The following is a 27,370-nucleotide window of genomic DNA, read 5'->3' as shown; positions in this document are numbered from 1 at the left end:
GTGTGTGTGTGTGTGTGTGGGTTATTATAGTTCATTCATTCATTGTCTGTTTTACCACTCGCTTTATCCTATTAAGGGTTGCGGTGGTACAGTGAAATGAAGCTGGGGTTAGAGTACAGCACACCTGGAGCCAAAGGGGTTAGGGGCTCTGCTCAAGGGTCCAACAGTGGCTGCAGGGCCTGGATTCGAACCCACAACCTTCTAGTTGGTAATCCACAGCACTACCTACTAGGCTACCACTGTCCCTTGGGTTATTATAGTTCATTTATTCATTGTCTGTTTTACCACCATATAATCCTATAAAGGGTCACGGTGGTGCAATGAAATGAAGCTAGGGTTAGAGTACAGGGGCAGCCATTGTATGGCACACCTTGAGCCAGGAGGGTTAAGGGCCTTGCTCAAGGGCCCAAGCTTGTAGTTGGTAATGCACAGCTTTACCTACTAGGCTACCACAGTCCCTAGGGTTATTATAGTTCATGAGAAAAGCAGAAACTACAACTTGATATATAAAGATGCTAAGTCTGTTAAGTCTGTATCGGCCAGTCATGTGGGCGCAGCACCAGGCAAAAAACGGTTAAGAACTTCTTCTTCTCTACATTACACATCAGAACTACTAAAGCTGTAACCTGAGTGACTTTGACCACTGCATGTGTGTTAACAATCTCTAGCTGGTCACTAGATACTGAAATTAAATGGTGAAAGTAAATGCAAACAATTGCACATTAAAAAGTGTCGCATTACTAGAAGCTACTTGGCGTCACTACGGGGTCTTTATACTGAGGAATCAGTCTGTGTGTTTATGTCCGCACACACAACCAGCCCTTCACCATCCGTCCGTCGTACAAAGGAACAGAAGTCCACAGCCCACGTTGCTCACTAAACACTCGGTAGAACAACAGTTGGCATTTAGTCACTGAAGGACAATGCAAACATGAATGAATGGGTCAAGTACTGTCCCCTTTCCGGGGTGTGTACACATTTTGCATTTACTGTTTCCGGTGTGTGTGGGGGTATTGCTGTGTGGCCTGTGTTTATCTCCACTCACTGTTATAAAGCCTTTATTTAGAGGAAACGGAGTACTTGGGCACACACACTCACTCTTTAAGACACTATGCAGCTGCAAGTAATTAAGCTACTCCAATGTGGTAACCAGCCTGTAGGGTAGAAATAGCTAAGAGTTTAACTGGTGTGTGTGTGTGTGTGTGTGTGTGTGTGTGTGTGTGTGTGTGTGTGTGTGTGTGTGTGTGTGTGTTAGTGTGTGCGTCTTGTAACGTGCTGTTTCCATAAATAAAGCTTAATTATGACTAAATTAGATTCAGGTGCCATGTCTGTGAAGCCAGCATTTCCAACATCCTGAAGATGCCTTATAATGTTGTTTATTGTGAATGCTGGCCCAAGTAAACCAAGAGCTGACTATACACTGTACTGCAATCCCACAATGCAATGCAAATTATTTTTAAAAAGACAAGACAGAAAACTGACCCCAAAAAGAGACACTGGGACAGATTTCTCATTCTCTGACGAGCGACTGTAACCTAGTGGTTAAGGTACTGGACTAGTAATCAGAACGTTGCTGGTTCAAGCCCCACCACTGCCAGTTTGCTGCTGTTGGGCCCATGAGCAAGGCCCTTAACCCTCATTAAGGAACATACCAAGTTGGTTGTATTCCTCCACCGCTTGTCCCAGTGCAGCCACGGTGCTCCTGATGCCAAGTTGGGCTCTTGCACTGCATTTGTGTGGACGGGGGAGCGCCGAGGAGGGTGCAGCCACAGGCCTGTTACGTATTCCATATCACTGATTCTCACACGCATGCGTTTGTGAGAACGGCAGTAAAATGTGTGTGTGAAATAAACACAGCTATGCCTTCTTTCCCACACACACCTCGTCCATTCACAGTGTGTGTTTGTGGTCAGAGATGAAATGTCTCCCACTGGTGTTGTGCAGAATGATTGTATAACTTTGGGTTCTATTTCAGGCCTGAGAGAAGGACAGAGAAAGGGTTTTTTCCACTGATGGAATTGTCTTTCCTGTTTTACTCAATTATTACTGCTGAGACTGTCTGGAGGATGCTAAAAATAAACACGACCTTCAGAAAAATGCTGATTATCCTCCGTGCTTTTTAGGTGGATGGAACCCTGTTTAGTCTGGTTCCTCTCATAGTTTCTTTTGTATAAAATTTAAGGAGGTGTTGGGGTGGCACGGTGGTAGATCCAGGGGTTGGGCATGATCATCTGTCCTTCTCGCAGGGTGTTAGGGTGTCCGGGGTGTGTTACTGCGTTGCACCCAATGATTCCAGGGAAACCGGATCCACTGCTACCCATACAAAGGTTCTGTGGATGTTTACTTTATTAATAAGTAATTGTTATTCAAATCAAAACACGCCTAATGTTCTGTTCATTTTTACAACCCATCACTCACTCAGTCACAAGTTCTTAATATTGTCCTAACTATGAGGGTTCTTCAAAAAATGTCACACTTTTTTTAAATTCCATCAGCAAAAAATGTTTTTGGTTGAGCGTGTAGCCACTGATGCAGCGCTGCGTTCACATCATCACATGAAAATCTTCTTCCCCTTAAAGCTTCTTTGAGCGTCCAAAAAGGTGGAAATCAGATGGTGCTAAATCCGGACTATAAGCGTCTCTCGGTCTCTCGGACACGACCGATTACTCTTCCTCCCGTCCTCACCGTTTCCAACCAAAATATAAAAGTGTGGAAACATTTTGAAGATCCCTGGTAATACAGCATTGCCCCCATACAGCACCTCACCTTAATATTATATCAACAAGCCTACTTGCTTTATTTGATGACTGTATTTGTAGTTCTTTATGGTGGCTCGGTGGGTAGCACCGTCACCGCACAGCAAGAAGGTCCTAGGTTCGACTCCCAGGTGGAGCGGTCCGGGTCCTTTCTGTGTGGAGTTTGCATGTTCTCCCCGTGTCTGTGTGAGTTTCCTTGGAGATACAAAATTGTCCATGACTGTGTTTGATGTTAAAGACTTAAACTGATGAATCTTGTGTAATGAGTAACTTACCGTTTCTGTCATGAATGTAACCAAGTGTCTAAAACATGACATCCTAATAAAATTATTAATTAAGACAATGATGTTGTAGTTGCAGCCGCACCTGATGTTTTAATGGCTAAATATCCAAACTCAACAAACCTGCCTTGACTCTGCAGTCAATTAAGTGTGTAAAACACAAACAAAATGGGCAAAAGTGAGATTAAAGTTAATGCATCCAGGACCATGAAACACTCCAAGCCACTTAGTGCTGATATCAAATTACACAGATTGAATGTTAATGTTTCTGTTTGTCTTCTATTCTTGTAACTTGGCGCTGTTGTAAATGAACATGGCGTGACTGATTAAACTGAGCGAAGATATTGAACTCACTCCTGCATAATTAAATAAGTAACCTCGGGCTAATTTGAAAACAACGCTTTTAGTGTCAAATTAGTAACGATTAGACACTTTGTTTACATTGATTCCTATTTTATTTGCTTATACACTCACAGAGCTTTTTATATTAGGAAATCAGTAAACAAACAATCCTGAATGTCCTCATAAAAGCCTTTTCCAACCCAACAAATATTTGCACTTTGTGTAACATTTTGTATTTATATAATTCTTTGATGCAGCAAAGAACACCCCAAAAAAACTTATTAGAAAACAAATTCTAATTATTTGCATTAATTATATCTATGATTTGGATGATTTCTAAATAATCATTTAGTCGCAAAATAACCCAGTTCCAGAAATCATTAAAATCTATCATGCCCCTCATAAGTATAAACCTAGGTTATATTTTAATTAATGACCTGTTCTGTAAATCATACACTGCATGGCCAAAAGTATTCACACATCCCTTCTTTTCTTTTTCTTTTTTTTTTAATCTATTTTTTCCCACTTTCCCCCCCCAACTTTTATCCCCATTCTAATCGTGTCCAATTACCCTGATTGTGTCCTATACTGATTCGACCCTTTTGCCGCTGACTGAGGACGCCACTCGACTGACTTGCGCCCCCTCCGGCACGCAGTCAGTACAGCCTGCATTTTTCACCTGCACGAGCCGAGTTCATACACCGAGAGACACTGCGCACGGAGGGTCACACCCCCCTCAATGTTATTCCTCAGCCCCGTGCAGGCGCCGTCAGTCAACCAGCAGGGGCCGCAGTCGTACCAGTTATGAGGACCTATGCTCCGACTCTACCCCTAAGCCCCTCAACAACAGCCAAACGTTGTTCATACTGCCGCCCAACCCAGTCCGAAAGGTAGAGCTGAGTTTCGATACGATGTATCTAGAAACCCAACTCTGGTGAGCTAGCGTACTTTACCGCTGCGCCACCTGAGCGGCCCTTCACACATCCCTTCTAATAATATTATATAATATAAATTGATATTAAATTTTGCTGTTTTGAGTGGCATACAGTTAATGTATATAAACCCGAATTATCTAGTCAGTTGCTGTGATTTAAACATTTCAAAGAAGAATCCCACTAATAACCGAGGCGCTTTTCTCATGAGCTCGTTGTTGATATTGGATAAACTTTTATATTGTTTAATTCGCTACTTAACGTTCTTCTCTGTCCGTTTCAGGTAAGCCATCATGATTCCTATAACAGAGTTGCGTTATTTCGCCGAGACACAGCCAGCGTATCGAATCCTGAAGCCATGGTGGGACGTCTTCACCGACTACATCTCCATCGTCATGCTGATGATCGCTGTGTTCGGGGGCACGCTCCAGGTTTGGCATTTGTATTGATTGCTGAATGAATTCGATGCTAAACTGCTCTTTAATGTGCATCATGTGGTATTAATGATGGCACGGTTGTTTCCCAATATGTTATATTCATGTCAGGGAAGTTGGGTCTAATGCCTAGACATATCAAACAGACATAGCAGTGCTATTGACCGTACCGGGTGTCAAACAGGCCTGAGGCAAAGAGGTTGGCATCGTTCCTTATAGGGCGGTTTCGTCCCTGCTGCCACTGTGTGCTCTGGCTGGTGGGTGGATGATTCAGAGGACGTAGTGAGACTCTCTGTGATAGTCTGACATCTGTATGGGTTTCCATTGGGTGCACTGGTTTCCCCTTAACCTACATAAGAATATCAGTAGATGGACTGGTTACTATAAAATGCCTGTGGGTGTGGGTACATGAACTGCCATTTCACCTCTACTGTTCATGTTGGTTCTGATGACTATCATGCCCATTTTTAAGAAAATAAAATCAAAGATCAAAGAAAAAACGCTTCACATGGGGTGGCAAGGGGTTGGGTAAAGCATGTTTTCATCCTAAGATCCTCTAAGCTCATTACTTGCTCTTACAAGCACACTGTGATTATGTCATGAAAGTGAATCTTCAAAACACAGACATGCCCAGAACAGTATTTACTCCAGCACCGCCTCCCTAAACTATCTAAATCATTCTCAGTCTGGGAGAATAAATCTGAGTAGCTTTGGATTCAGCTCAGTAAGGATGAAGTGTTTTAAAGACTAAATAAGCCAGACTGGAAAACTTTAATGTACACCAAATTTAACCTCATGATTTGCTTACTAATGAGCTTTTATTTCATTTTGGGGTTCTGCTTTCGGACACAACACCTCAGACACAACACCAATCCAGTGTGAGGACTCACCTGACTGGCCAATAGCACCACTGTCAAGTGTAGTGTACCACTGAGCCACCCGAGCACCCCACCTTATTATCAGATTGTTTTTGTGTTCTTGCTTTGACAACCCAAAATTCCTTGATAATAATACAATCTAACATAGTTATTATAATGAAATAAAATCCGGTACTATGGGCGTTTTTACACCTGTAGTTTGTGTGCTTTGGTCCGAATCAGTAAATGAGTTTAACCTGGAGCCTTTTCACCTTGGATCAAATTATGCCCGCTGGATGGTGCCCAGCCGTCTGGTGGCAACGCCAAGTTTTTAACCGAGGAGTTTAGAATCTGGGCACTGGTGTTCTAGCGGAATGGGCAACCTGGGTGCCTTTATATCCGTTTTTAACGATCGCTGTTTTGTCTCTAGGTGACTCAGGACAAGATGATCTGCTTGCCATGCAAGTGGGTGGTGGACGGCCGGTGCCAGCCTCTGAACTTCAGCTTAAACACCAGCGCGCCGCGTCCCGAGCCGCGCGGCATCCAGTACGAGCTGGACCGCCATCAGTACAACTACGTGGATGCAGTGTGTTACGAGCAGAGGCTGCACTGGTTTGCCAAGTACTTCCCGTACCTGGTGCTTCTGCACACACTGGTCTTACTGGCATGCAGTAACTTCTGGTTTAAGTTTCCACGCACCAGCTCCAAGCTCGAGCACTTCGTCTCCATCCTGCTCAAGTGCTTCGACTCGCCGTGGACCACGCGCGCCCTGTCCGAGACCGTAGCCGAGGAAAACGACGCCAAACCGGCAGGCAAGAGCGACGACGCCTGCGATTCCAACGACAGGAAGAAGGCGTCCAGCGTGAGCGATCAGGACGTGGAGGCCAGCGTGCCCATGCTGCAGAGAACCAAGTCACGCATCGAGCAGGGCATCGTGGATCGATCGGACACTGGCGTGCTGGACAAGAAGGAGGGCGAGCAGGCCAAGGCTCTGTTCGAAAAGGTGTGTGTTTCTATATTAAAAAACAATAAGGTGCAGAGAGTTGTAGAGTAGCTTGTCTGTAGGTCTGTCTACAAAATTAACCAGTTACACATTCTTGTTTGGGGCGGCACGGTGGCTAAGTGGGTAGCACTATCGCCTCACAGCAAGAAGGTCCTGGGTTCGATCTCCAGGTGGGGCGGTCCGGGTCCTTTCTGTGTGGAGTTTGCATGTTCTCTCCGTGTATGCATGGGTTTCCTCCGGGTGCTCCGGTTTCCTCCCACAGTCCAAAGACGTGCAAGTGAGGTGAACTGGAGACCCTAATTTGTCCATGACTGTGTTCGATATAACCTTGTGTGTAATGAGTTACTACCGTTCTTGTCATGAATGTAACCAAAGTGTAAAGCATGACGATTCAATTAGAAATGAATACAACTCGAGCAATTGAGGGTTGAGGGCCTTGCTAAGGGACCCAACAGTGGCAACTTGGCAGTGGTGTGGGGCTTGAACTTGCAACCTTCTAATTACTAGTCCAGCAATTGTCTTAGATCAATTTATGTTCAGCTGTTGTGTGTGTTTATGTTAGAACAGATGTGTGTGCCAGACAAACAGTTGAAACTTAAAATTTGCATCCAGGTCCAACAGGTTTTAATACAATTTTTGTGCGCGTAACCCAAATGCAGAGCACTGGGTTGCGTGTCGGGCAGGAAATCTGTACCACCAAGGACACAAAGTGCTGAGTTTAGTAGAGTGTTTGATCTCGTCCTGCCCTTTCCTCATTTCTCCCTGTTCAGCAATAATCATAAAGGACAGCAGACGGACGGATGCAGTGTTCGTTGTTGTCTAAGCAGAATAAAAACCTGCTGTTTATAGTTTTTGTTGCTGGACAATAGTGTGTAAGGGCATCTGTCCTTCATCCTTGGATGTTCTTGCTCTTCTGCCCTGGAGTGATTGGTATATCGGAGTGGTTCACATGCCACGGTGTTAAAATTAGGGCTTTGTTCATGGAATGGATTTTTTCCACACATCCTGAAATCATGTTGGATGTATGGAAACGAATGTCTATAACACCATGTGCAGAGGTGATCTGGAATTCCTAACACGATGATCCATTTCCTGTAGTGCCTTCATCATATTACTTTCCCTGTGTATAAATCTACCTAATGCACTACTAAATTACTAATGGCACCATAAAGTGTGGGGAGTATGGTGATGCGTGTTACATACTGTATGAGTGAAGCAGAACAGTGCAACCAAAATAGGATTAATAATATCATCCACCACCAGTCCTCACCAACCTCAAACCTTGGTCATGGCATCTGTTTAAAAGTATGCAAACTCTTGACTCTGCATCGGTCTGATGGCACACACACACACACACACACACACAAGCGGTCATTAAAAGAAGGGCGTGGGGTAAATGTGACTCACTGTCCGTGGAAAGCATGGCCCCGAGATGATGCACAAAACCACTGGGTGGTAAAGTTCTTCCTTTTTAAAAAAAAAGGCCCCATGCTATACTGTATGATTTAGAAGCCAGCACCAGCGCATTCACAGTCAGGGCTTGAATATGACTAGTTTGGGAGATAAAGGGGGAGAGGAATAAAAATCAATCAATAATAGATCATCTTTTTAGGTTGTTATAGCGAACTGAAGTAACCTCGCTTGCCTTCTCCTCCCCAGGTGAAGAAATTCCGCATCCACGTGGAGGAGGGCGACATTGTGTACCGCCTCTACATCAGCCAGACCATCATCAAAGTCATCAAGTTCGTTCTAATCATCAGCTACACCGCCTACTATGTGCAGTTCATCACCTTCAACGTGGCGTGCTCCGTGGACATCCAGCGCCTCACGGGCTACTGGATGTACTACTGCGCTCATCCGCTGGCCACGCTCTTCAAAATCCTGGCCTGGTTCTACATCTCGCTGGTGGTCATCTACGGCCTGATCTGCATGTACACCCTGTGCTGGATGCTGGGCCGCTCGCTCAAGCACTACTCGTTCGAGTCGATCCGCGAGGAGAGCAGCTACAGCGACATACCCGACGTGAAGAACGACTTCGCCTTCATGCTGCACATGATCGACCAGTACGACCCCCTGTACTCCAAACGCTTCGCGGTGTTCCTGTCCGAGGTGAGCGAGAACAAGCTGCGGCAGCTCAACCTCAACAACGAGTGGACTCTGGAGAAGCTGCGCCAGAGGATCACCAAGAACTCTCAGGAAAAGCTGGAGCTGCACCTATTCATGCTGAGTGGCATTCCGGATACTGTGTTCGACTTGACTGAGCTTGAGGTAGGTATGGTAACAGTATTGGAAATGTGGTGGTGGTAAATGTAATTGTTTTTTTTTTCTTCTGACTTGCTTTACCAACATTTAAAGTGGCCAGGTAAAGATGGGACTTGATTGAGAAGATGTCAAAGTGGTGGAACAGCCTTTGCCTAATTTAATCATACACTGATCAGCCATAACATTAAAACCACCTCCCTGTTTCTACACTCACCGTCCATTTTATCAGCTCCACTTACCATATAGAAGCACTTTGTAGTTCTACAATTACTGACTGTTGTCTGTCTGTTGCTCTACATGCTTTGTTAGCCCCCTTTCATGCTGTTCTTCAATGGTCAGGACCTCTACAGAGCAGGTATTATTTAGGTGGTGGATGATTCTCAGCACTGCAGTGACACTGACATGGTGGTGGTGTGTTAGTGTGTGTTGTGCTGGTATGAGTGGATCAGACACAGCAATGCTGCTGGAGTTTTTAAACACCGTGTCCACTTACTGTCCACTCTATTAGACACTCCTACCTAGTCGGTCCAAGTTGTAGATGTAAAGTCAGAGACGATCGCTCATCTATTGCTGCTGTTTGAGTCGGTCATCTTCTAGATCTTCATCAGTGGTCACATGACGCTGCCCACGGGGCGCTGTTGGCTGGATATATTTTGGTTGGTGGACTATTCTCAGTCCAGCAGGGACAGTGAGGTGTTTAAAAACTCCAGCATCGCTGTGTCTTATCCACTCATACCAGCACAACACACACTAACACACCCCCACCATGTCAGTGTCACTGCAGTGCTGAGAATGATCCACCACCTAAATAATACCTGCTCTGTAGTAGTCCTGGGAGAGACCTGACCATTAAAGAACAGCATGAAAGGGGGCTAACAAAGCATGCAGAGAAACAGATGAACTACAGTCAGTAATTGTAGAACTACAAAGTGCTTCTATATGGTAAGTGGAGCTGATAAAATGGACAGTGAGTGTAGAAACAAGGAGGTGGTTTTAATGTTATGGCTGATCAGTGTATATTAACAGTAATCAATCAAGCAGTAAGGAAATCTGACTGGAAGACTGGAACACTGGAACTTGGCAGAACAAGAATAAAGAAACTGGAAAAGATCTTCAGATGTATTGATTTGTCTCTCTAAACAAGATCAGATTTTTCCACACTATAGTCTTCTTTGTAGTTCTTTATGGATGTAAAAGATAGACAGTAAAAAGCAGGACAGAATTAATATTGATGCATTTATCTTTAGTGCCAGCACAGACTTAGTTCTAAGAGTACCTTGGACGTGAGAGAGGACAAGCAAATAGATCCTTGACCAAATCGAAGCCCAGATCACCAAACTGCAGCTGTGTTCTTTAGGACACATTATGAGAAGAACCGATTCACTGTAAAAGACATTTATGTTTGGAAGAGTTGAAGGTAAAAGAGGAAGAGGACGGCCTGCAACAATAAAAAGATGGATTTAATTAGTGGAATAAAGAACAAGCCATTAAGATCCAAACAAGACAGGATGTTCTGGAGAAACTCTATCCATATACTCTAGGAGTTGTAAACGAACTGACAGTGCTAGCACACCACTGCTGAGATTCTGGTTTAAATCTCTGCTGTGCTGTTGTCCAACCAGGTATCTACACAAGACATGATTGGCTATGTGTGTCAGACAGGTTGGCTATATATTGGCGCACTGTTCAGGGTGTTCCAGCCTTGAGCCCAGTGTTTCCTGGGCTTTCCGGAAACCTCCATACTGCTCGCCAGCATATGTCATGTCAAGGAGTGAACCTTTGCTACTGTGCAACATTAAACTCGGCCTTTCCATCTGTCCTGTAGGTGCTGAAATTAGAGCTAATCCCAGACGTCACCATCCCACCCATCATCGCTCAGCTGTCCAACCTGAGGGAGCTGTGGCTGTACCACACGCCTGCCAGGATCGAGGCGCCCGCCCTGGCCTTCCTGCGTGAGAACCTCAAATCTCTGCACATCAAGTTCACGGACATCAAGGAGATTCCGCTGTGGATATACAGCCTGAAGAACCTGACCGAGCTTCACCTGACCGGCAACCTGAGCGCGGAGAACAACCGCTTCATCGTGATCGATGGCTTACGGGAACTCAAGAGGCTCAAGGTGCTGCGACTGAAGAGCAACCTCACCAAGCTGCCTCAGGTAAGATGCTACAGTTAGGGCTTGTTTTAATTCAGTACAGGTCATGTCAAAAGTTGGCAGATGCTCGTAGGTGGGGCTGCACCTGTACTGATACCAATACTGGCACTTAAGATCAGTATTATCAGTATCAATACAGCATGGCAGTAATGTAGAGCCATAACTTTTTTTATTTTTTTTGTGCATTACCCGATTGCATTACACTTCCTCTCTACTGATGTTGATCTCTGCCCTGACTGAGGAGATCAGTGACGAACACACGCCCCCCTCCGACACGTGTGCAGTAGCCGACTGCGTCTTTTCCCCTGCACAAGGCGAGTTCATATGTGGATCAGCTTTGGTGTACAGAGAGACACACCCTGTCCACATTATCCCCTGTCTCTGAGCAGGTGCCTTCAATCAGCCAGCAGAGGTCGTAATTGCATCAGTTATGAGAAATCCCCTCTGCCACCCTTCCTACAAACGAGCCAATCACTGTTCCTGATTAGCTCTAAACCGAAGTCTGCGGCTAGCAGCTCATTACAGCTAAAGATGCTAATCAGATACAGATGCAACAGCTACACACACCAACATTATCACAAAGCTGAGCTTGTTTAAAAAAATCCTACCTTCATATTTGGGTGCATCAGGCAAAATATCCAAATCATTTTATTTTCATGTTTTACCACCGCTTTACCCTGGTCAGGGTCACAGTTAGGGCTGGGTATCGCCACTAATTTCCTGGATCGATTCGATCTTCGATTTTCGATTCAATTTCGATTCAACACATTTAGGCATATTTGAGTTACATTAACAGGTTTTGTTTAAATATGTAAAGATGTTCAGAGAACGAATGTGATAATTGTACAAAGAACATTTATTATTAAAAATATTTGTTTTTACATAAATAAGTAATCCACAACAAAAAACAGTAACATTAAATTTTTTTATTTATTATTATTTTATATGTCTGACACGCTACAACAGTGTATGTGTAATGTAAACATACACCTGGCTGTTGCACAGCTTATGCCAAGTTCACACTACACGACTTTCTGATTTGCCGGGTCGCTGTACAGTTCACACTGCACGACTGATGGGTGATGGGGGGGGTTTCACATCTACACCATCTATCACCAGGAGGAATCTCAGATGAGCCTGTCTGGTCTCCCAAACTACGTTTTGTCACAAAAACACGTGGGAAGTGACGAGGGGTTTAATGAAACCACGTCCTAAAATACACTCCAACAAGTAGCGAGCGATCAAAGTTTGTGCGCTGATGAGCAGCGTAATATCAAAGAGAAAAAAATAAAAGAATCTGAGTGGATTTGGCAACACGACCAACAGGGATTGTTCTGAAGTTGGAGGTTAATAAATATTTTGTTTTGTAGAGAACGATAACTATAACGATAACTATATTACGCCCCTGCTCCACTTGTTTACAACCTCTCCCGTGTGTTTCCCCTCGCTGTTTCCCCTCGCTGTTTCACATTGATTAAGAGCCGAGTTGCTCCCGAGCCGGCAAATCTAGCGCAGACCAGTCGCCGAAAATCAGGGCAGAAATCATGTAGTGTGAACCAGGCATTACTGGAGCTTCTGCCATGCTGAACTGATGTGCAGGTCAGATCTCGTTGCACGAAAAAACAGCGGCTGGTCACGCGAGATTAAAGAAGGTAACAGATTTCCGTGTACACCGTAAAAAGGGGCTCATTTAAAAGATCGATCTCGCGTTTATATGATATCGGATCATTCAAATAAAGATCGATTTGAATCGAAAAATCGATTTTATAAACCCACCCCTAGTCACAGTAGGTCCAGTTTTCATGGAAACGTCCACTCATGTTGACGTTTTGATCAGTATGACAGCAGCAATGACAAGAATCCCCATCTGGCCCTCCATCCCTCAACCACTTGTGACTGTTTCTGGACACTCCTCAGTGGTGAGCTTGAATATTATACCCCAATGCTACCCGATCTTCCACACATTTGCACTTCATCTACAAATCCCAGTGTTTGATTTTTCTCAGGGTTTGTTTCTGTCGGGCAGGTAGGAGGTCAGTGACCGCTCGTGTAGAAGTCAGGTAGAACTTTACCCCCGTGCTTTTGTGCTTCACGCTGTATTCATGCTAACTGTACTCCTCTCCCCAGGTGGTGACGGACGTGGGCGTGCACCTGCAGAAGCTCTCCATCAATAACGAAGGCACCAAGCTGATGGTGCTGAACAGCCTGAAGAAGATGGTGAACCTGACCGAGCTGGAGCTGCTGCGCTGTGACCTGGAGCGCATCCCACATTCCATCTTCAGCCTCCATAATCTGCAGGTAAACCTCATACAGCTGTGCTTGTGCCAGCCTAACTCTTAAAAAAACAGAGGAACTTGGAGATATGAAGGAGGGAACTGGCTGCGTTTCAAACCACACTCTGTGCTACATAGTGTGTAACTATACCATTTAAGTTAGACATCATTTAGAACAGTATTTTACAGTTTTGGGAGGCATGATTGCTCGCTGGGTAGCACTGTCGTCTCACAGCGAGAAGGTCCTGGGTTCGATTCCCAGACGGAGTGGTCTGGGTCCTTTCTGTGTGGAGTTTGCATGTTCTCCCCCTGTCCAAAGAGATGCAGTCAGGTAAACTGGAGATGATAAAATTGCACTTGCATTGTGATTGTGTGTATGTGTGTGTGCCCTGTGATGGACTGGCGATCCCACCTTTCATTTACATTTACATTTTTGGCATTTAACAGACGCCTTTATCCAAAGCGACTTACAGAACTGTGACAGTATATTGTCTAAGCAATTGAGGGTTAAGGGCCTTGCTCAAGGGCCCAACAGTGACAACCTGGCAGTGGTGGGGCTTGAACCAGCGACCTTTCGGTTACTAGTCCAGTACCTTAACCACTAGGCTACAACTAGTGGTACAACAATTTACAATTCACCCAGTAAATTGTACCCACCACAACCCCGAATAGGATGACTTTATAATTAGGACACAGCCTCTTCGAGTGCTATTGTAACCTAAGTCAAACATAAACGAGTCACCTTTCAGCCAAAATCACCAAGCAGATTCTCATCAAATCAGACGAACGGCCCATGTGCCCGAGATGTACCTAATAAACTGCCAACTCTCTGTACGAGTGTGTAGAAGAGTAAGTGGCGTGCAGTGTATTTGTTCTGCAGAGTGTCCAACATTCCAAGCGAAACTCTAATAATCCTCTATTTGCTCGTTCCGCAGGAGATCGACCTGAAGGACAACAACCTGAAGACCATCGAGGAGATCATCAGCTTCCAGCATCTGCACCGCCTGGTGTGTCTGAAGCTCTGGTACAATCAGATCGCTTACATCCCCATCCAGATCGGCACCCTCATCAACCTGGAGCGTCTGTACCTGAACCGCAACAAGATCGACAAGATCCCCAGCCAGCTGTTCTTCTGCCGAAAGCTGCGCTACCTGGACCTGAGTCACAACAACCTGAGCAGTATCCATCCTGACATCGGTCAGCTGCAGAACCTGCAGTACTTCGCCGTTACAGCAAACAGGGTAAGAAGCACACGGGCGAAGAAATTGTGGCTCTCCGTACGCCATATAGGGTGTCCTGTGGTGATCCGGTTCTCCCTGATCAGAGAGGTTTTCAGACAGACCCAAATGAAAATACCCACACAACACTTGTCAGAGCTGTCCGACGTAGCATAGCAATAAATAGAGGATGCTGTCATCTTCTAAGCTTTCAAAAATCTGTCTGAGAGCTTATACACACTGAATAAGGCAGCTTGAACCCTCCTCCAAGTCTTCAGCTACCCAGTGGAGGCTGTGGAAGTTTTTGACTATGTTTTGGATTAAAGATTAAGGAAGTGGTGTTAGATGTATCTAACAGTAGGTGGCTGTGTTTGGATTCAGGTGTGTGGGTGCTTTGCTGAATAAGGCACTTTCATTTTTCCTTACTTTATGCACACACACACACACACACACCGACTAGAGTTTCCAGAGTGTGTGTGCTTATGCATGGCTGGATTAAATGAATGCAGTGGCTGTCTTCTATAATTAGCTCTTCACAGTCAAACCAGCGGCTCTGAAGTGACACATAATAGTTCCCTGGTGTATAACCTAAAGTCGTTAATATGCCTGTTTATTATTGAAATCATTCAACGGTCTAACAGTTTTTCTGTTCATGAATTATATAAGCTGAATGCAAAATAACGTTTGCATCAGATGGCAGGGGACTGAATGGCCTAAATACGTACACATTTTTTTACACATCGCATTTTGTCCATGATTTTGATCCATGAGCAACACTGCATCAAAACGAAACACAAAATAAAATATACTTAATTTAAAAAAAATTGTGGCAATCTGGTCCCACTGTGGTCTACAAGACGAAGCGTAAAGCCTCCACAAGGGGTCGTGTACAAGCTCATTTTGTGTTTATGTACCTGTTAAAATTACTTAATGTCGGGCGCCCAGGTGGCGCAGCGGGATATTCCGCTGACGCACCAGCACCGAGTTTCGAGTTTCTGAACTCCCGGGTTCGAGGCTTGGCCACTGGGCTGGGCGCCATCTGGTCTGGCGAACATGATTGGCAGTGCCTGCAGCAGATACTAATTGGCCACCGTATCTGCAGGGTCGGGACCGGACTATATGTGGGTGGGCGCGGACGAGAAGAGGAGGGCTGTAGACGTGTAAAGAAGGCGTGGGCAGCGCCGTGCTCTCCTTGGATGCAAATATGCAAGTCTGTCAGCAGCGGAAGACAAATTGGATGCGCTAAATGGGGAGAAAAATGCATTAAAAACTTAGTTAATGTAATTAATATTATTTTTGTCTGCGACCCATTTTTTTTGGCTCGCGACACACCCAAGGGAACTTACAGGAATGACAACATATAGCACTACCTAAGACTATTAGAAAAAGAACGCATCTAACATACTACAACAACACTTACTCTTACTGCCGTGAATGTAACCATTGTGTAAGCACTGCTAAAACATCTACTAAATAAGTAAACAGATTCGGCAGGGGTGCAGAATTCATCCGGTGGTGTTGTAAACAGATGCATGCATGCTGAGGGTGCTGAATCCTGTGGAGCCAGATTTCAGCACAACGTTGAATTAACAGCAGAGCTGAAAGTCAGCATCAGCACTAGAGAAAACCATTCATATCTAAGCGTATATATAAGCGTTCACTGCTGATAAGCACTCACAACCACCTTTAAAGCAACATGGGGACGTGTCCATCGAACAATCACTTTGGTTAGCTGTTGCTTTTTGTTATTAATCATGCCTTAGATAAGAACTGACCGGTGTACAAACGTCACTTTTCAGGGACAGTGGTAGCCAAGTGCAGCAGGGTTTTTCAAGCTTTATTTCAAGCGACCCACAATTTGTCCATGATTTTTACTGCAACCCAGGTAACACAAACAATGCATCAAAACTCGTCGGTTCGAAACTCAGCTCTGCCATCCTGTTGTTCATACAGGGTGGGAAGCCGGATAGGGACCTCATAACTGATGCAATTACGACCTCTGCTGGCTGATTAATGGTGCCTGCACAGAGACGAAGTCGGCTACTGCACACGTGTCGGAGGGGGCGTGTGTCAGTCTCATTCTCCTCAATCAGAAGTGGAGATCAGCATCGGTACAGAGGAAGCGTAATGCAATCGGGTAATTGGTTACGACTAGATTGGGAGGAAAATTGGGGAAAATGCAAAACAGAAAGACCCCCATAAATGATAAAAAAATGGTGGTAATCTGGTCCCACTGTGGTTTACAAGATGTAACATAAAGCCTCCACAAGGGGGCATTCGTGTACAAGTTGATTTCATGTTTGTGTTTGTTAAATTGTGGTTTTTTTGTTTTTTTTTTAGCTCGTGACTCACCTGGCCTAGTAAATAGAAATTTGGCAGTTGTAGCCTAGTGGTTAAGGTACTGAACTTGTAATCAGAAGGTTGCCGGTTCAAGCCCCACCTCTGCCAGGTTGCCCCTGTTGGGCCCTTAAACAAGACCCTTAACCCTCAATTGCTTTGATTGTATACCGTCACAGTACTGGAAGTCGCTTTGGATAAAAAGTGTCTGCTAAATGCCGAAAATGTAAATGTAAATCTAAAGGTTAAGAGTTTGAATTCTGGCTCTGCCATGCTGCCACTGTCGGGCCCTTGAGCGAGACCCTTAACCCTCTCGGCTCCAAGGGTGGCGTACAACGGCTGACCCCAGCTTCCAAAACAAGCTGGGATACGCAAAAAAGAATTGAACTGTACTGTACACGTGTATATGTATATAGAACAAATAAAGCCATTCTTCACTCTCGTTTCGTCTTTCAGATCGAGACGTTACCTCCAGAGCTGTTCCAGTGCAAGAAGCTGCGAACCCTGAACCTGGGGAACAACTGCCTGACTGCGTTACCCTCGCGGTTCGGCGAGCTGACCGCCTTGACACAGCTGGAGCTGCGCGGCAATCGACTGGAAGGCCTCCCGGTGGAGCTGAGCGAGTGCCGCATGCTCAAGCGCTCGGGCCTCGTGGTGGAGGAAGAGCTCTTCAAAACACTTCCGACAGAGGTCAAGGAGCAGCTGTGGCGTGCCGACAAGGAACAAGCCTAAGACAGGAATAAGGAGAAAGTAGGAGAGAAGGAGAGATCAGGTAAATGAGAAAGCTGAGAAAGCTGAGAAAACAGACAAACATTTTTTTAGAAATTTTTTTTATTATTATTGTTTTTGTATATTGAGTGGAAAGTTGATATAAGGTTGATCCTTAAGCCTAATGCTGCCAAATGCAGAAAAAAGTGAGACGAGTTCTCCTGTCCACACACACACACACACACACACACACACATGCCAGTACATGCAAATTACAAGCTAAGCTGCATGCAAACTCTACGCTAAAGTCTTTAAAGCCAGACGGAAAGCAAAGCTACACAATCAGAGCTCTCTAGAAAAACACTCCGGCTCATCTGAGCAGACTTAAACAGACTTTTCTTTTTGTTTTTTACGTTTGTTGAATGCAATCGAACCGTGGCCAAAACCAAAAGGAGCGATGACGCAGCCTGATGAGGTTATAAACACTGTCACAGAGACGGCAGTTGCACACTAACAGCCTTAATTCCTAAAATGCCTGAGAACATGATTCATTTTTAGTTTTATCATTCTGCCAAAAGAAAGGATGAATACAAACTGATGTATGATTGTATGAACCAATTCTGTGCATTAATGTTTCTTTTATTACTAATAACAGTATGGTTCAAAGGTTTTTTGTACCATTTTTTAAAGTCCAGGAATTACAATAAATTTCTCTGGAAATGATTCTTTGTGTACAGTGTTTGTATATATTTCTAGTTTCATTGCTTATGATCAATATTATTTTGACTGTATACTTTTCCTGTTTATGATTTAAGTGCATAATAATTTCCCCACCTTGACCCTGACCAGGATAAAGCAGTCGTGAAAGGCAACAAATGCAAAGTGGACTAAAAGGCATTCAAGCTGCACACAACAGACTGATCAGTCGAAGTTTCACAAATTTTGAATGTTATTGATCTGTATCTGTATGGAAATGCTTTAAGACTTAAGCAAACCACAGTCAGAGCCGTTATCTCCAAATGGTGAAAACTTGGGAATCTTCCCAGAAGTGTCCTGGGGCGCATGGACGACTCCAAGGACGTGCAGGCCTCTCTCGAGTCAAATTAAGAAAAGCATTTATGATTCCACCACTGGAAACAGACTGGAAAAAAATATTCTCAACGAGAATAATACTTGACGTCCCTCAAGGATAGGACATACCGAGAGTTAATAATGGTGGTGCAGTGTGATGGTGTGGGTATTCCTTGCTGCTTAAGGGCCTGTGGGACTTTATGAAGCCTTGGATTCTGCACCCAACTTGAGAATTTTAAAGAAAAATGCCTGACCTGTCTGTCTTGACGATCTGCGTGTGTGAACTAAAGCAGTGGTCCCCAACCACCGAGCCGTGGACCGGTGCCGGTCCGTGGGTCATTTATTACCAGGCCACACAGAAAGAATAAATAATTAGAGATCGCTAAGGAGAGATCGAACCCAGGACCTTCTTGCTGTGAGGCGACTGCCCAAATACAGAGATAATCATTAAATTCCTATAACAATGATGTAAATGAGATGACTTGAACTTTGCTTTTTCAGCAGTTTGGGAAAAGGTCATTTTCTGTTTCAGCCCTGACATCAACCTCACCAAACATCTTTGGAATAAATTGGAATGTCTATTGTAAGCCAGGCCTTGAAGTCTAACATCAGTGCTTGACCTAATATTTGCTCTTTTGACTAAATGGGTCAAAATTCTCAGAGACCTTCTTATAGATAATCATTAAATTCCTCAAAAAAAGATACACCGATCAGGGATAACATTATAACCACCTTTCTAATATTGTGTTGGTCCCCCTTTTGCTGCCCCACAAGCAACAAACTGTGATGCACTGTGTATTCTGACATCTTTCTATCAGAACCAGCATTAACTTCTTCAGCAATTTGAGCTACAGTAGCTCATCTGTTGGACCTTCGCTACCCTTGTGCATCAGTGAGCCTTGGCCCATGACCCTGTCGCGGGTTTACCACTGTTCCCTCCTTGTACCACTTTTGATAGATACTGACCACTGTAGACGGGAACACCCCACAAGAGCTGCAGTTTTGGAGATGCTCTGACCCGGTCGTCTAGCCATCACAATTTGGCCCTTGCCAAACTCGCTCAAATCCTCACGCTCGCCCATTTTTCCTGCTTCTAACATCAACTTTGAGGATAAAATGTTCACTTGCTGCCTGATATATCCCACCTACTAACAGGTGCCAGGATAAAGAGATAATCAGTGTTATTCACTTCACCTGTCATTGGTCATAATGTTATGTCTAAGACCGAAACCGTATATACAGTGTATCACAAAAGTGAGTACACCCCTCACATTTCTGCAAATATTTTATTATATCTTTTCATGGGACGACACTGTAGACATGAAACTTGGATATAACTTAGAGTAGTCAGTGTACAACTTGTATAGCAGTGTAGATTTACTGTCTTCTGAAAATAACTCAACACACAGCCATTAATGTCTAAATGGCTGGCAACATAAGTGAGTACACCCCACAGTGAACATGTCCAAATTGTGCCCAAAGTGTCAATATTTTGTGTGACCACCATTATTATCACTGCCTTAACCCTCCTGGGCATGGAATTCACCAGAGCTGCACAGGTTGCTACTGGAATCCTCTTCCACTCCTCCATGATGACGTCACGGAGCTAGTGGATGTTAGACACCTTGAACTCCTCCATCTTCCACTTGAGGATGTGCCACAGGTGCTCAATTGGGTTTAGTCCATCACCTTTACCTTCAGCTTCCTCAGCAAGGCAGTTGTCATCTTGGAGGTTGTGTTTGGGGTCGTTATCCTGTCGGAAAACTGCCATGAGGCCCAGTTTTTGAAGGGAGGGGATCATGCTCTGTTTCAGAATGTCACAGTACATGTTGGAATTCATGTTTCCCTCAATGAACTGCAGCTCCCCAGTGCCAGCAACACTCATGCAGCCCAAGACCATGATGCTACCACCACCATGCTTGACTGTAGGCAAGATACAGTTGTCTTGGTACTTCTCACCAGGGCGCCGCCACACATGCTGGACACCATCTGAGCCAAACAAGTTTTTCTTGGTCTCGTCAGACCACAGGGCATTCCAGTAATCCATGTTCTTGGACTGCTTGTCTTCAGCAAACTGTTTGCTGGCTTTCTTGTGCGTCAGCTTCCTTCTGGGATGACGACCATGCAGACCGAGTTGATGCAGTGTGCGGCGTATGGTCTGAGCACTGACAGGCTGACCTCCCACGTCTTCAACCTCTGCAGCAATGCTGGCAGCACTCATGTGTCTATTTTTTAAAGCCAACCTCTGGATATGACGCCGAACACGTGGACTCAACTTCTTTGGTCGACCCTGGCGAAGCCTGTTCCGAGTGGAACCTGTCCTGGAAAACCGCTGTATGACCTTGGCCACCATGCTGTAGCTCAGTTTCAGGGTGTTAGCAATCTTCTTATAGCCCAGGCCATCTTTGTGGAGAGCAACAATTCTATTTCTCACATCCTCAGAGAGTTCTTTGCCATGAGGTGCCATGTTGAATATCCAGTGGCCAGTATGAGAGAATTGTACCCAAAACACCAAATTTAACAGCCCTGCTCCCCATTTACACCTGGGACCTTGACACATGACACCAGGGAGGGACAACGACACATTTGGGCACAATTTGGACATGTTCACTGTGGGGTGTACTCACTTATGTTGCCAGCTATTTAGACATTAATGGCTGTGTGTTGAGTTATTTTCAGAAGACAGTAAATCTACACTGCTATACAAGCTGTACACTGACTACTCTAAGTTATATCCAAGTTTCATGTCTATAGTGTTGTCCCATGAAAAGATATAATGAAATATTTGCAGAAATGTGAGGGGTGTACTCACTTTTGTGATACACTGTATAAGGCAAGACCAATAGAACTAGCATTAAACACAGATTCCTGCCATGTAGATCATAAATATGACATGGCGTTATAAAAACATTTGAGATGCTGTAACAGGACCCCATTTATTGCACTTTTGCAATAAATAAACTGGCCTTTCTCATATAGCTGCTATAGGTGATGCATAACCATTATCCTTTAATTAATTAAATCCTTTTAAAACTTTCTTCATTTTCTCACAGTATTCTGGTCTTTTGTTACATTTTGTATGATGATCCAAAACAATCAGATGTGAATTCAAAATCCAGAATATCAAGAGGGGGCAGATAGTTTTACACAGCGCTGTCCAACTCCAAGGATCAGACTTAAAATCCAGGTCAGTGCAGAGGGGGTTACAAATTGTAAGTCTGTATCACAAATGTGCTTTTCATACCAACAACACTTAATTAAAACGAAAACATACACGCCCAGCATTACAAACACACCTTGTAATGTGGTCACTTTTAAAATACCCCACTCACAAATAAAACCAATAGGAAAAGTACAGGCTACAAGTATGTGGACACCCCCTCTAAATGAGTTTCAGTGTTTCATACACACCCAGTCATAACAGGAGTATAACAATGTAAATGAAATGCTTTTAACTTTGCTTTTTCAGTGGTTTGGGAAAAGGTCATTTACTGTTTCAACACGCCTGTTTCCTGTACGCATGGTCTGAGGAGCTTCAGAGCCTTGAACAACCTCACCAAATATCTTTGGAATAAACTGGAATGTTGATCGTAAGCCAGGCCTTGACGTCTAACATCAGTGCTTGACCAGTCCTTATATAAGTGGAGGCTATGGGTCATGGTCTGGTGTCTACATACTTTTGGACATAGTGTATCTATCTATCCCCATATCTTCCTCTCTTCTCTCTCACTCGAGTGGGCTGAGACAGAGGCTACACCCCCCACGACACAATAGGAAGCTTAGACGGTTAAAGTCCTAGCTCAAGGGCCTGACAGTGGCAGAACCGGGATTCAAACCCACAACCTTTAGTTGGTAACCCACAGCTTTACCCACTAGTGTGATTTACACCACATACAAAAAAACGCTTATGAAGAAATGAGCAGCGCTTGTGGTAAGATGACACAAGTTTGACCTCTTTCTTATCCTGATGTCTGAGCTATGTTGTGGCGCCCCCTAGTGGAAGAATACTTTTGTGACAAACCTTACAGTCCATCCAGTGTCCTTGACCGAGAGGCACAGTATGAGCATCTATGAAAGCAATACATATAATTACAGATCAAATAAACGAAATGTATATTGTGTAAAATAGTTTTTTAAAATATTATATGAACGTGTTTTTCAATTGGTTTACTCATTCGTTTATCTTTAATAACCACTTCATCCTGTTCAGGGTGCAGTGGGTCCAGTGCCGAGTACAAGCCAGAAACACCCTTCATCCACTTCCTAAAGACAATGGGAACCTCTAATGAATTTGTTTTAATTATAGTCTGAAAAGTGCATCATGATTCTATTCTAATGACGTTATTTATAATGTTTATTTTTAGGATTCTAGAAACAATGTATTTTCTTCAAAAGTACTCTACATGTGCTATACCCCTGGTTGTCACCTTTTTACCCATAATCGAACAAAAAAAAGCCAGAGCACTGCATGACTGGTTTAAAAATGTGAAGATCACTGCGGGTGGAAATTATTATTTAATTAGAAAATCAAATTAAAAATGCTTTTCATTTGGTTAAAGCCATATTTCTTTTACTGTACCCTACATTTTTTTTTTCAAATTAAACTATAACAGTAGTGAAAAAAACACCACTTGTTTTTTTTTTAAATTTTTTTATGCATGTCCCATAATGTCCAATAATGTATTAAATTTACATTTTACATTTACATTTTCTGCATTTAGCAGACGCTCTTATCCAGAGCGACTTACAGAAGTGCTTCCATAGTAAACATTTCATTTCTCAAGTTTTAGTAAACAGTCAAAGAACACAAATCTGCTGAAACCTGTTAGAACCAAAGTGTTTTTGTTTTTTTTTTGGAAATGGAAAAAAAAATTTTAGTAAATAAATACAAGTCAGCTTAAGTGCTTAGTAAAAAGGTGGGTTTTTAATCGTTTTTTAAAGACAGCAAGAGACTCAGATGTTTGGACAGACAGAGGAAGTTCATTCCACCACTTGGGTGCTAGAACAGAGAAGAGCCTTGATGCTTGTCTTCCTTTAGTCCTGGGTGGAGGATCAAGTCGAGCGAGACTAGAGGCTCGGAGGTTGCGTGGTACAGAGCGGGGTTTGATTAGACCGCGAAGGTAGCTTGGGGCTGGTCCATTTTTGGCTTTGTAGGCGAGCATCAGTGTTTTAAACTGAATGCGTGCAGCTACAGATGATCTGTAGTAATGCCAGGCCACTCCAGGTTTTTGGATGGAATCAATTCAAACCTGATACTGGGTTTTACTGGGTCATTACTTCCTCTAATGTTCTACATTGTAATTAAGTGCTGTAAAGCAATGAAAAGTAGACTCCTATTTCTCAGTTACCAGTCAGAAGCCAAAACATTATGACCACCCCAAGAAATGCAATTAATTACACACCCTCAATGAGCAGGCGTCAGTATGGAGTTGATGTGTTAATCTGCACATGCTGACCTGTTTGCTCAATTTATAATAGCTACACTAACTACTGCTGACCTACTGCAGGCTACTGGTGTCTACTACTGCTGACCTCCTCTGGTGTGACCTGTGCTCGCAGCCCAGCACCATGCAGCTTGTATGGCATTCTCCAGAGAACACCAGAATTGGCAGATCCACCAGGAGCTTACTGATGCCCTGATCCAGGTCTCGGAGAAGAGCTCCCAGGACACCATCTGTCATCTCATCTGGAGCATGCCCAGACATAGTCAGGAGTGCAAATATGCATGTGGGGGCCATACATACTACTGTTAGAGCTGACATGAGAATTTCAAGCAAATTAGATGAGCCTGGGATTTCTTTTTCATGGTGTGATTTTGAATCCAGGCCTTTAGTGGGGTTGATGATTTTGATCATTGTTGCTTCCGTTGACCGTTGTTGCATGATTCTGTTCTCAACAAATGACACATTTTGTATCAGTAAGGATTTTCAGATTCAACGTGTCATTTAAGTGTTCTTTTAATTTTTTATAACAGTGTCGTTACTTGTAGTACATGTGTTTAACGTAGCAGCTATGAGCAAGCGTAAAGACCTGAGTGACTTTGATCTGGCCCAAATCAATCTGACCAAACGACTGGGTCGGAGTATTGGACAAGTACCTACTGACGTTGGGTGTTGGGTGGTGTTAGGTTTTTAACATAACATCATTATCAAACATAAATTACATCCAGACCACATGGTCTATTGTTCAACATGTCGCCGGCTAAGCTCTCTCCCTGACTCCTACAGAAAGGGGGGGGAGGTAGAGCCCGGGGCTTGTTAGCACACTTCATTGGCTCCACCAGCAGTAAAGGAGGAGGAGCCTAGCTGAGTTTAAAAACTGGCGGGGAAGAGAGGCGCGGCCTCTTTCTTACGTGGTGTGTCTAGACTGCAGGAGAAAAGGAGCGCCGGCCGGCTTAGCTCTGATATATATTCACAGATTATTTTTACACTTAATAAAGTGTTTTAAAGAGTACTTTCTGGACTTCTCGACTGCTTTCTTCAGGACCTTTTGAACCAAAAGATTCATCCTAACAAATGGTAGCCAGAGGATGGTTCAAGAGGTCTGAGGATTGCATCAGAATTAATTCAGCTGACTGAGGTAAGACCAGGAATTCTGAAAAAATCTTTTGTACTCAGTACAAGGCGCGCGCCTGCTTAAGGTAAACAGACGTTCTCTGTATATATATTAGATGCATTTATTATTTAGTGTACTGAGTGTGAAAGTGAATCTCAGAATCCGTAAGTGTCTGATTAAATTACTAAAGTATCATTAGATAGTTTAAAACTGTGAATATATGTTGGAGCTAAAAATGTGTGTTTCCTGATATCTGAATTTGAACCAAACCGGTTAAAATAAATGTTAAGGGCGCCATTGTGTATGGAACACTATTGGAGGGAAAGGGGAGTCTGTCTGCTATGGGAGCGAGACTCGTCTAATTCGAATTGTTCTACATTTTAATTAGCCTGTCTGTTATGGGAGCGGGGTTTAATTAATTTGATAGTTCTAAATTATAACGAATTTGTCGGTTATGGGAGCGGAATTCGTAAATTCGTGTGGGAAATCTTGAAAGAATCTGCCGGTGCTGGAAACGGGATTCGATCTATAAGATTGTCCTATATACGGGCTTGTCTGTTACGGTAACGGAGCGCCGTTTAATCTTGAAAGAATCTTTTGGTGCTGGAAACTAGATTTGATCATTAAGATTATTCTAAATTCGGACCTGACTGTTATGGGAGCGGGGTTCGGTTAATTAGACTACTTTAAATTCTAAATCAGGTTCGAAAAACAGTACATCAGGAGTTTTGTTTGTCAGTAAGTCTCTGTGTATGTTTGTCTGTGAAACCGTGTGCTGGATGTGCAACGTGGTTTCTTTTGTTGTCGGCGCCATTTTGTTTCTTGAGAACGCAGCGTGGCTTTCTGTCTGTACGCCATTTTGTCTTGGGAATGCAACGTGGTCTCCCGTCTATCCGCCATTTTGTTTCTTGAGAACGCAGCGTGGCTTTCTGTCTGTCCGCCATTTTGGCACTGGGTTGCGCAGCGTGGTTTCTTTTGTTCGGCGGCCATTTTGGACCAGAGAGCTGAGCGTGGTTTTCTGTCTGTCCACCATTTTGGCTCTGGGAGAGCTGAGTGTGGTTTTCTGTCTGTCCACCATTTTGGCTCTGGGAGAGCTGAGCGTGGTTTTCTGTGTATCCGCCATTTTTGGCTCTATGTGAGCAGCTTGCCGTATCTTTGTCCATCGGCTATCTTTGTACGCCTGGATTGGGTAAGTGCTGCAGTTAATTTTATAATCAACTTTATTTTTATAATCTTAAGATAACTGAGTTAAGATGAAGTATTTATGGTACCTTATTAAGTGTGTTTTAAGGTAGATAGCGTTCTTAAACTTTAAGGTTCTTAAACCAGGAAAGGGGGTACTTAGAGTGGAATTCATCCATGTGTGACAAAGGACATTTTCACACAAATAGTTAAGGAAAATCTCCTTAATCAGAGTTGTTATAGTGAATAAGATTAAAAATTTTTTTGACTAACCCAACGCTTGTTAATCGTGTTAGGAGCTTTGCATGTATTGTTGAGAGATTGTTATATTGTTTTTTGTTTTAATGTGTGGGGCAATGCTGGGCAATAATTCGACATCAATATGTCGCAAGTGGGGAATGTTTCAATAGCGGGGATATGATTTTAAACAAATTCGATCAATACACATACATACACGAATCCAGTGCTTTAGTGTTACCGCTCTGATCGCACTGGTTACTGTAACACAGTAGTTTTTAAAGCACATTTCACAGACTGTAATTTTGCTTTTGCTTAAGTATGTTTTGTATTAGTAATTGTTACATTTTGAATAGCATCTGTTACCGAGCAAAATAAAAATAAAAATAAAAAACGCTAAAGAAATCGCGAATTCAGTGAGTTGCGACAGGGAGTCGAGTCTTTTGTCTCGGTTCCTTTTGAAGAGCCGCGTATTTACATGGCGACTGCCGGAAGAGTCGGTTCCTTTGTTTCGGTTAGAAGAGCCGATTCATGGATTCGAATCATTTTACGACACATCGCTAGTGGTTATAACGTTTGAAAAAAAAAAGTTTTATGTCATTTGAAATGACACATTACACATCCCTAACTGTTTTAATTGTTGTATCAACATGTTTCTTCTATTGCATTTGAGTTAAGGACAACGTTTCTTCTATTACATTTGAATTAAAAACTACTGTTGAGGTTTGTATCCACTCCCGTTTACATTACACAGAGGAGACCCCCTGC

General features: G+C 43.6%; 1 protein-coding gene across 2 annotated transcripts in view; it reads left to right on the top strand.

The window, feature by feature from the left end:
• The window catches only part of lrrc8aa (leucine rich repeat containing 8 VRAC subunit Aa), a 36,763-nt gene extending 18,483 nt beyond the window's left edge, over window positions 1-18,280 (top strand). For both annotated transcript variants that reach the window (XM_063011447.1, XM_063011446.1), the window contains exons 2-8: window positions 4,595-4,742; window positions 6,033-6,605; window positions 8,265-8,873; window positions 10,693-11,025; window positions 13,150-13,320; window positions 14,231-14,536; window positions 17,306-18,280. In XM_063011447.1, coding sequence (XP_062867517.1) covers window positions 4,605-4,742; window positions 6,033-6,605; window positions 8,265-8,873; window positions 10,693-11,025; window positions 13,150-13,320; window positions 14,231-14,536; window positions 17,306-17,581 — 2,406 coding nt within the window. In that variant the 5' untranslated portion in view covers window positions 4,595-4,604 and the 3' untranslated portion in view covers window positions 17,582-18,280. The remainder of the gene's footprint in view (window positions 1-4,594; window positions 4,743-6,032; window positions 6,606-8,264; window positions 8,874-10,692; window positions 11,026-13,149; window positions 13,321-14,230; window positions 14,537-17,305) is intronic.
• The last annotated feature ends 9,090 nt before the right edge of the window (window positions 18,281-27,370 follow it).

The sequence above is a fragment of the Trichomycterus rosablanca genome, chromosome 16 (assembly GCF_030014385.1).
Source record: "Trichomycterus rosablanca isolate fTriRos1 chromosome 16, fTriRos1.hap1, whole genome shotgun sequence".
In the NCBI taxonomy this organism is placed as follows: Eukaryota; Metazoa; Chordata; class Actinopteri; order Siluriformes; family Trichomycteridae; genus Trichomycterus; species Trichomycterus rosablanca.
The sequence above is the reverse complement of the archived record's forward strand: the minus strand, read 5'-3'. Positions and strand labels throughout refer to the sequence as shown.